At 31.7% G+C, this 11,745-nt stretch overlaps 1 protein-coding gene across 4 annotated transcripts in view; it reads right to left on the reverse strand.

The window, feature by feature from the left end:
- Nucleotides 1-11,745, reverse strand: part of LOC115241637 (whirlin) — a 69,475-nt gene that overhangs the window by 17,344 nt on the left and 40,386 nt on the right. For 3 of the 4 annotated variants that reach the window (XM_029817506.1, XM_029817489.1, XM_029817483.1), the window contains 2 exons: nt 7,957-8,038; nt 7,367-7,474 (listed from right to left, as the gene is read on the reverse strand). In XM_029817506.1, the coding sequence (XP_029673366.1) occupies nt 7,367-7,474; nt 7,957-8,038 (190 nt within the window). The remainder of the gene's footprint in view (nt 1-7,366; nt 7,475-7,956; nt 8,039-11,745) is intronic. The other variant, XM_029817497.1, reaches the window with a different exon arrangement.

Consider the following 11,745-nt stretch of genomic DNA (forward strand, 5'->3'; position numbering starts at 1 on the left):
GGAAAGAGAGGTAATATCGCTTTGAACATCTGGCGAGTTGGTCGGTCATGCGGAAGAGTGAGTACGAACGGCGTCGGAACAGCGGCAATCATCGACTGCGAAGATCAGGACGAGGATATATGTATGTCGGCAACACACTTCGAAGAACACATCCTCCGCGTTCCTGATCGATCGCGGTCATTAGGTGTAATTAGTCGAGAGGCGAATTGGCGCAGCATCCTCGCCAGGAGAAGCATGACTTATGACGTGATTCTCCGAACTTTTGCTCGCGAATGAAACAGGAGAGCCTGTAAAAGCGCTTTAAGGACGAGATAATTATCGCGCAGCTTCCGATTGCGCGATGATAAAGATCGCGGATTGCTATTTGGCGACGTTGAAAAAGACAGGGTCAACTTCGGCCGGACACTTGGTAGCCTTTTTATTAGCGTGTAATTAATACGTAATAACTTCTTGGACCAGCGATATTATGTATTATTATTAAGAAAGCATAATTGCTACTAGACGTAAGAATTAATTAAGACAAGAATCTTAATTATTTAGTTTTTAATTGACGAAATTTCTGACATCACCCTCTTTTTATTTATGTAGTAAATTATTATATGTTATTATATATTATCACATACATTTTGTATTACCACAACGATATATTATTGACTCGTTAACACATAGCATGAAAATAATATGAAAAACTTAATTAATTTTTTGCAAAAACAATGAAATAAAAATGAGCTGAAACTACGCTCATAAAATTATGATCGTTAATTGATTTTATAATTGAGCTGTAAGTCCGATTAAATGATATTCCCTTTCCCTTATCTCTTTTACAATATCAATTATAATGATTATAAACGGGAGCTTCTTTATCTTTTATCGAAAGAAATAGATTTACGTAATCGATACGTAAGCCGCTTTTAAGCCAGCTTAAGCGAGTGACTAATAGCGTAACCTAATTAATGTAAATGAGCGGCCTTAGTTAGTCGATTCTAATGAGATGATGTTTCTGTCCTCCCACCTTCCCTCGTTCCATTTCGTGAATGTCCGTCATTTCTACGTAAATCGTGTAGTTATATTAGGTGGGCATCGTATTAAACGGCCGAAGAGAACTTCTAAAAAGTTTTGTAGACGAAAATTGTGTAATAATTGAAATATGAATGAAACGAGACTTGACATTTTTTCAATAATGGAATAAATTTAAACAAGGTGCCTGCGCATTTATTGCGTCAAGTTATAAATTGCGTTACAGATGTTTTTGAAGACAGACTTGTTAATTTATTTAATAACACAGTGATTTATTAATTAACGGCGGGATTTATCGGAGTAAAATTTAATTTGATTATAAAATATCACATAGTGTGATAAAAATTGCCTTACATATATTCTATAATTGGAAAATTCTAACGCTCACAGTCTAATCATTTTGAGCATTAAATGTGATTATTTTAATTATTATATTATGTGAAATAAAATAATATAATTAGAATTTGTATGCAGAAATAGAAAAAGATAATCGCATTTTTTGACGAGATATAAGTGAGTCCTTATCTTTTTTTAAATTTAATTTTTAATTTTTCTAATTGTAAAAAGTTACATTTAATTTTGCATATCTTTAGCTTAAACTTTTTTTTTTGTTGATGCGGCAAGATTTCTGAATCTAAATTGCGCGGCAAATTGCGCGGCAAATTATACGCACGAGCGAATATGCTCGCTTTTAATCCGTCGCTATTACGAGAACAATCTGCGAGGGATTTTCAGGTAGAACGACTATCATGATATCGATCGGCGGGAGGGATGAACATCGAGACGAATAGTGAGATCGTAAAACACTGCTTCTAGTCTCTTTTAGTATTGTTTGCTCCGTCCTCGCTTATCGAGAATCCTTCACATTGAGTTTCCCTCTCTCTCTCTCTATTCACAATAAGATGAGCACAGGTGCATTATGAAGAAGAGAAAAACGGAAGGAGACAATCATCGACTGCACCGAGGACGGCTGCGAAATTCACGGGGTGTTCTCGAGTTAATCTTTATCTACGAATCTTTTTATGAATTAAAGAAATCTACATTTCTGGTCTTTTTTTTTATATATAATTTAATAAATACTATTTAAAGAATTAATTATAATTTTATTTTTTGTATAATTAACTTGATAAATTAAAAATTGGAAAATCTGAAAATTAATTTATTTATCAATGTATTTGAAATATAAAAACTTAAAAATATCTATATATGAAATAATCATGTGTATTAAGAGAGAATCTATTTTTTATGTTGAAACAAGACGAATAGTGACTTGGTAGATTTCTAGAACACCCTGTATATTGCGCATTGCATTGTGATTAACTCGGCGATGCGATTTTTCGACGGAGCTTCCGATAACGATTTATAATTTCTCTCCGGTACGTTGATTAACCCTTTGAGGTAGTTTTTGCTCGGTTGCTCGTTCTATGTTGAAGTCTTTAAATTCCTCGAGAGATTTTTTAAATCTTCTTAAAATAAATATATATATATAGGACTTTAATAATGTAAAAAAAATTCCTAAATTTATATCTTCTGTTATATCTTCGTTATTATAGACCGGCAGTTATTATGGACTACGTTCGAATAAATATAGATATCGGCAAATATAAATCCTCGAAGATGGCATCCAATCGGGATAACGACCTCGAGTACGGCATTACGGCTACGAAACTCGTCACTATTATCTTAATTATATCGAGCCGACCTCGGCATCGGTTTCTGATTCTTTTCAAACACGATCGTCCATCTCGTACTTCAAGCTATTCTCTCGATTATCTCAATTGCATATCATCTTTACTTCTCGCGTGCAACGTGCCTGCACTTTTTCTCTCTCTCTCTCTCTTTCTCTCTGCACGATACTGTAACCGAGAAGTTTTAAAAAAATTTATACAATGGAAGGAAAAACGCAACAAAAAGAAAGAGTTGAAAGATTCTACAAACAAATCTACCTTTGAAAGTTGATAGAATAATTAGATGCTGCCTTAGAAATGTTCGGACACAGAACATAGAATATTCTAAGGCAATCTAATTATACTATCAACTATTTCAAAGAGCAGGTTTGTTTATAGCCTTTTCCAATTCTTTCTTCTTGTTGCGTTGTTCCTTCCATTGTATCAATTTTTTTTTAACTTACATATATCTACGGTGTGCGCCTTTTAGAGTTTTCCGCAGATATATGGGGTCTACAGCCGGTTAACACCGGTTCCGTACGGCCCAGATTAGAGAGATTCTCTTGACAAGAATCATACTCTCAGTGGCTTGCCATTGTTTTCCGAGAGGTGGCGATCAAATATATTCAATGTTTCTGGCTGGATTTGAACTTCGAATCCGAGCCTTTTGGCACAGAGAGCAGACACACAACTCTCTACACCACGATCGCACACGAGTTTCTAAAGAGATATTTATTATTATGTATTAAGAGATAGTATATGTTTGATAAGAAATTTAAAATGATAATTAAACTTTTCCTGATTATTATAGAATAACTTGACAAGTATATGGAATAAATATAAAAATTTATATGCGTTGATATTTTTATTGTTTTAAGAATAATATTTTTATTATATATGTTAAAAATACGACGAGCAGATTAAGATTAATTATTATATAAATAAGTATATTAACCGAAATTAAAATTAATGAAAATTAGAATTATCAATATATGATCTAAAATTAATATTGACAAGTGTGTGATATTAATATTGGCAATTAAATCCGTGAGTGTTATTAATTATCTAGAGACAATTAATACGTATATTATCTGCAAAATTTACGCAGATTGGTTAAGCTGCAAATTTCTTGAAATTTGAAAAGGAAATTCCAATAATCGGCATTTTCTTTCTACCGCGTTTCTGCTGGAGAATTTCAGCGGAACAGATGTAGTTATAGCCCTTCATAAAGAGAGTCGCGGTTTCCTTATTATCGCGTTATACGCACCGGCCTTCGAGAAGGCAATCCGTATTTTTTTTCCAAGGGAAGACGAGGTAATAGTCGGTAGAAGACGTTATTCTTCCAGAGAGAACAAAACGATTATTGGCACTTTTCAGGTGAAGCTATCTCACGTGACGTTGATAATACTGTGGCTGACCGAGCTAATCTTTCATTGGTCTGTTTTGTACCAATGCATCTGTTCCGATTATCCCGCGTTCTTCTACCTGAATGATCGAACCTCCTTATACATCGCGAATTTGCTATAATTCTATCCACGATCCCGTCTTGCGTGTTATTAGCCTTGGAACATCACACTGAGGTCTGATGGATCCCGATCTTTATAAGATAAACTGAATCTTTCATGACATTTCTTTTGCATTTCTTGAGGAGTTTTAAAACATAATAATTTTTTTCAAGCTTTATAAAGTCGATTGAAAATAGTCAAGTGTGGAAAAAAGAAAATTGGGTAAAATGAGATTCGCCAGATCTGAGGGTGGCGTTTGAGATTGGCTTTTGAAAAGTGATGTTTGAGGACTTTAAAATTTTTATGAGATATTTTTGTCATTTTTGTTTTTTTTTCGGTTTTTAATTTTTTATATAAAATTTTTTGAAACAATACGATCTGCTTCCATATGAAAGATAACTCTTACCTTTTTACCCTCATTGTCATCAGGTTGAACAATGGTCATTGTCGTAGAATCCAATATTTAAATCGTCAAAATAAAACGCGAAGGAATAACCGCGAGATAAATCTTGCGTGACAAACTCAAATTGCGTTCTATGGATTACTATAATCATCTATAATGATCGTTATATACCGCGATTAGGCGAGTTAATTAATCTACTCCACTTTGAACCTACGCTTCTATAACGACATTACGTCGATATTGGCGCGATCATGCGATTGTCTCTCAGGGATTTATTGCGGAAAATTTGCAGCTGCATCAGTTGACACAAAACAAATACGAACACGAGTATCTCTCTTTATAACTTTCATGATATTTAAATAGATTGTTTAAATAAGAACAAAATGTGAAGATTATAACAAAAGTAAAATAAATAATCTATAAATAAAAATACATGATAGGCGATTACGGAAAATTAGAACGCGAACACGTCAGCGTAAAATACAGAAAGCGGTTCTGTTTTTCAACGATCAGATACCGCGAAATAACGAAAAATATATTGGATATACGTATTAATCTACTCCACTTTGAACCTACGCTTCTATAACGACATTACGTCGATATTGGCGCGATCATGCGATTGTCTCTCAGGGATTATGTCTCTTAGGGATTGTCATCAGGGCTGCATCAGTTGACACAAAACAAATACGAACACGAGTATCTCTCTTTATAACTTTCATGATATTTAAATAGATTGTTTAAATAAGAACAAAATGTGAAGATTATAAAAAAAGTAAAATAAATAATCTATAAATAAAAATACATGATAGGCGATTACGGAAAATTAGAACGCGAACACGTCAGCGTAAAATACAGAAAGCGGTTCTGTTTTTCAACAATCAGATACCGCGAAATAACGAAAAATATATTGGATATACGTGAAAATAAAAAATATATACATGTGAAAGATACAGAAATAAGTTTATAATTATTTGATAAATTTAAAGTCAATTTCGCGATAGCAAAAATTTGATTAAATGCAATTTTTTACAGTCTTATAATATAAATATCTATTAAGGTGCATTTATAAAGTCAAGTAAGAGGAGTAAAGTATTATTATTTATGATCCTTAAAGCTCCAAGTTAGGGAGAAGCTTGTATTCATTTTGACATTCTCTCTGAGAAAAGAAGTTGCCTTTAATTTAAGTCTCAAAAAATCCATTCTTTAAATATTATAATGTACCCTGTATACATCGCGCGTAAATAATTGTACTCGAGCCGACGTGCATAAATTAAGCGCTTAAATTAACGCCGTATTGCAGGATGTTGCGCGAGTGCGTTGCATGCGAATTTAAATGAGGCCGCTCGGTGGAAATCCGATTTCGCACGTGTGCCGGATTTTCGTTTATCTATTCACTCAACGGCGAAAATTACAGAAATTAAACTACATATTGAATTAGCCGAGTTAACTAAAAAACATTGATATAAAAAAATAATACATATATATAAATCTCTTTTTCGAAACTTGAAGCTCTTGAAACAAGCAAAAGATATTGTATTTCTAGAAATTGCTTAATAATTAAATTAATTACTTAATATAATGATCAGCATACAACACAAAGGAAAAGCGGACTAATAAGAGGCTAGCGTAGAAAAGAGATAGCGCGAATAAACAAAAAACAGAATCTGAAGAAAATCCTTTAATTAAAAGATTTCTTATGAAAATTCCATTTTCTTTATTCGTGCTCTGTTTTCTGCGCTAGGTTCTTATCAGCTCATTTTTTCTTTGTGTTGTATATTATTTATTAGAGCTTTTTTTATTTTTATTGTTATAATAATTGGCTTTTATATTTATTAACTGATATACTCATTGCATATTTATTGCAAAATTTGAATATTCATTGCACAAAACTTGTATATGTATAAAACTTGTAGGATGTTTTATATCTAATATTTATACAGAATTTTTGAAACACTAATTTATGTTTATATAATTATTTATGCAAACCGGATCAATTTGCAAGGTGTAATTAAATACAAGTGGACGTAAGTAGGGCACAATTTAAATTATAAGATTGTTCTCGACTTTTTCTCCCTGAGAAATCATCGCTATGTGATCGCTTATTTATGTAATTCTATAAGAGAAAATCTTCTATCTTCTAAAATAATAGTATACACACGTTTTAAGGGGGGATGAGCTATTTCGTTTTTTATGATAAGACTATTGTATTACGATAAATCTATCTTGGAATGAAAATCTTCAGCCACTAAAAATATTCCGATCATTTTGAGGAATAAAATGGCAATCGAATAGATTTCAAATGAACCATTAGAGGCTAAAAAACGCACATAAAATAGAAACCTTTGAATTATATTATTAAAAATGTGCAGTTATGAGAATATAATTATACAATAGAAATAAATTTTTAATAATTTTTTAATAATTTTAATATTTTAATATCAAATATCAAAGCGTTAAATAAATCCTAATATATACTTTTAATATAATGTAAAACGTAAAGAGTAGTGAAAAAGAGATTTAAATAAATTTATCTCTTATACTTACATTTCACTTTTTCAAAATCAAATTTTCATGTATTAAATTTTAATTTTTTTGGAACAATTTGTATTTATTTAAACACACAATTATATATTTAAAGAGTGGAGCTGTGACGTTAGAGCAAAGCTCTCTTAATTTCCAGTGCACGATCGGAATTTTTTAATGGCAACAGGGAACATACAGGGGATGTTTCGAAGTGTCACGTTCGATGATCGAGTTTGTGCTAGTGGACTCACCAAATTGTCCGGATGCAGGCGATGGCCGTAATCCCTGGGATTACCTCGCGATCCGCCCGGGGAGCTATGCCTGCGACCTCGTCCGTTCTCGATCTCGTCATCGTAATCCTGGAAAAAAGGACGAGCATGTTTCTCTCTTATATCTTTTGATTGCGAGAAAGCTTCTTTTTTTTTCTTTCTACAATATGATTTTTCGCCGGGGACAAAAAAATCGCGATTTCCGTCTTTCTAGGCGTATCCCTTCGAACCCTTTTATCTATACGGTGCTCCCAACGTAATTTTATAAGGCGCGTTTTAGGATTTTTAATTTATAATTTCTATTTTTGTATAGAAATAAAATTAAAATTAAAATTACATAATTAAACAAAATTGCGTGAAAAAATCGATGTTATGTTAACTTTAAAAAAAAAAAAATCCATTTAACACTATCGAAATTTCAAAAAGTTTCTTTTTAATTATTTAAAATTATTTCCATTCTTTGCACCATATTTTATTTTATTTCCAAATTTTTGATTCGCTCGATTTTCGCTTTAATCTTTAATTAAGGATCACCGCAGCGCTATAGTTCGTAAAGAATACGCCCGCAGTACCTGATTGTCGCACTCGTCATCGTTGGAGAGGGCGAGGTCGGAGGTCGTCACTTGGTGCTGCTGCGCCCTCCTGCAGCCCACTCTGCAATTGGCAAAATTTTTCATTTCAGAACCCGCCCGCCCCGCGACCGCTCGTATCAATCGCGCGCCTCATCTATTATCGCTTATCGGTGTCATCGTCGGGACGATTCCTCAGACGAAGATTAATCGCCCCGATCGGGAAACAAAGGGGAGGTGATCCGAATGGAAGTGGCCAAAAGGTTTGCGAGGTTCGCGAATTTTTGAAACTCAATTTGCAGATTTATCGAAAGCCGACAGCTCTAATTTCGAAAGTCACTTGGAATTTTTGATTCAAGGAGATGCTCGCAAAGCGAACTTGATAGTCCTAGAATAGTTCCATCACGAGCCAACCAACCCTTCGTCTCGAGTATTGTATATTCTATAACGAAAGCAAGTACTTTTTGGCGGATGAACTAAAGTTTCTAGAGTAAGCGCAGCTTCACAGGATTGCATAGTTCCATTTTCTGAGCACCGGATAATGCACTATTTATTTCAAATTACTCATCGATTCGATCTGAGTGATCAATTTTTTTTTAGAGATATATACTTGAATATATTCAGATATATATTGAGATTTACATTCAAATATATCCAAAATCAAGGAAATAAAGCTTGCATAACGAGATGGTTTGAGAAGCGAGACAACTTTTGATGAATGATCGAGATCGATTGGCCAACGACAAACATTGATTCATTCTCGACGATGGCTTAAAGTAAGAGATTCTACAGGCGAATTTTCACCCAGAAAAGATAGAAAGCGATATGAAGGTTACGAGGCGCCGACCATCAAGCTATGATTTTTGTAGTCGCGATTAATACAGTTTGTTTCTGAATCACATCATTGCCGGTATAAACGTTTCATCGCGATCGTTCAGCACGATTGACTTCAGATCGCAGGTAGCATAGATTTTTTAAATCACTTTTTTACTTACTTATTATATATATTTTTAATAAATTATTTTATTTAATTTTTTTTTTGTTTTATGATATTTAATTTTCTCGACAGAAAAGAAGAAATTGAATTTTTTTAAATGTTTTTTTATACATATTATTATTACATAAATTACTCTTTTTTAATTAATTAATTTTTGTAGTATATATGAAGAACAGGAAGAGCGATTTTTGGTTAAATTATATAGGGTGCTAAATTTCAAACGTAACAGACCGAATATCTCGATAACTAAATGAAATATCGAGGTCCGTTTTTTTTACACGTCCATGCAAAATCAAATTCTTTTTATCAAAATTTGTCCGCCTCGAAACAATACAACCTAAAAAAACCGGACCTCGATATTTTATTTAATTATATAGAGATGTTCGGCCTGTTACGATTGAAATTTGACACCCTATATATTATCAAATAAATTCGCAAAACGAGCGCGTTTAAATATTTGGGAGAAAAAGAAAAATTATTATTTTGGGATGATAACAAATCGACTAGAGAGCACATAGCCTTAGGCGTTTGTTTATATTTGATGTTTGTTATTGAGTTACGCACGCAAGTTCGTCGTGTTGTCAATGTTGTCATTCATGTGGCAAGACTCGAGGCGACAAGTAGTAGCAGGAATCTCCCAATGTTCGATCATACTTTATGAACAATTAGCAATTATCAGCTTGTAAGATTAATTAACTTTACGATTCAATATTTGTATTAAATATACCAAAACGATAGCTATTTATCGGAACAAATATTTTGCGCAATTTATTTATTAGAATAGAAATCGAAGCGATAAAAGACGGAAATTATGAATTTATTACATAATGTATTACTTTTTAAAGTAATTAAATAAATAAATAAATAAATTTTTGCAATATACGAAGAACAGGAACAGGAATTTTTGACTTAATTATATATTATCGATTAAATTCGCGAAATGAACGCGTTTTTTTATTTAATCACGTATTTTTATTAAACATACGAAAGCGGTAACTATTTATCGAATCAAATATTTTGCGCGATTTATTTATTAGAATAGAAATCGAAGCGATAAAAGACGGAAATTATGAATTTATTACATAATGTATTACTTTTTAAAGTAATTAAATAAATAAATAAATAAATTTTTGCAATATACGAAGAACAGGAACAGGAATTTTTGACTTAATTATATATTATCGATTAAATTCGCGAAATGAACGCGTTTTTTTATTTAATCACGTATTTTTATTAAACATACGAAAGCGGTAACTATTTATCGAATCAAATATTTTGCGCGATTTATTTATTAGAATAGAAATCGAAGCGATAAAAGACGGAAATTATGAATTTATTACATAATGTATTACTTTTTAAAGTAATTAAATAAATAAATAAATAAATTTTTGCAATATACGAAGAACAGGAACAGGAATTTTTGACTTAATTATATATTATCGATTAAATTCGCGAAATGAACGCGTTTTTTTATTTAATCACGTATTTTTATTAAACATACGAAAGCGGTAACTATTTATCGAATCAAATATTTTGCGCGATTTATTTATTAGAATAGAAATCGAAGCGATAAAAGACGGAAATTATGAATTTATTACATAATGTATTACTTTTTAAAGTAATTAAATAAATAAATAAATAAATTTTTGCAATATACGAAGAACAGGAACAGGAATTTTTGACTTAATTATATATTATCGATTAAATTCGCGAAATGAACGCGTTTTTTTATTTAATCACGTATTTTTATTAAACATACGAAAGCGGTAACTATTTATCGAATCAAATATTTTGCGCGATTTATTTATTAGAATAGAAATGTCCGTTTTTTTTTACACGTCCATGCAAAATCAAATTCTTTTTATCAAAATTTGTCCGCCTCGAAACAATACAACCTAAAAAAACCGGACCTCGATATTTTATTTAATTATATAGAGATGTTCGGCCTGTTACGATTGAAATTTGACACCCTATATATTATCAAATAAATTCGCAAAACGAGCGCGTTTAAATATTTGGGAGAAAAAGAAAAATTATTATTTTGGGATGATAACAAATCGACTAGAGAGCACATAGCCTTAGGCGTTTGTTTATATTTGATGTTTGTTATTGAGTTACGCACGCAAGTTCGTCGTGTTGTCAATGTTGTCATTCATGTGGCAAGACTCGAGGCGACAAGTAGTAGCAGGAATCTCCCCATGTTCGATCATACTTTATGAACAATTAGCAATTATCAGCTTGTAAGATTAATTAACTTTACGATTCAATATTTGTATTAAATATACCAAAACGATAGCTATTTATCGGAACAAATATTTTGCGCAATTTATTTATTAGAATAGAAATCGAAGCGATAAAAGACGGAAATTATGAATTTATTACATAATGTATTACTTTTTAAAGTAATTAAATAAATAAATAAATAAATTTTTGCAATATACGAAGAACAGGAACAGGAATTTTTGACTTAATTATATATTATCGATTAAATTCGCGAAATGAACGCGTTTTTTTATTTAATCACGTATTTTTATTAAACATACGAAAGCGGTAACTATTTATCGAATCAAATATTTTGCGCGATTTATTTATTAGAATAGAAATCGAAGCGATAAAAGACGGAAATTATGAATTACTATTCTGTTGCGACATATTTATAAAAGATAATTGGTTTTTTAATGATTCGTATATACATCTCTTGAATTCAAATATATCTCATGTTGCGATTAATAATCGATCGAGTGATTAATAATTAATTTCTGATGCTTCGAACAAAATGTGGCATTTATATAATA

Source organism: Formica exsecta, unplaced genomic scaffold (genome assembly GCF_003651465.1).
Source record: "Formica exsecta isolate Colony F162 unplaced genomic scaffold, ASM365146v1 scaffold120, whole genome shotgun sequence".
Lineage (NCBI taxonomy): Eukaryota > Metazoa > Arthropoda > Insecta > Hymenoptera > Formicidae > Formica > Formica exsecta.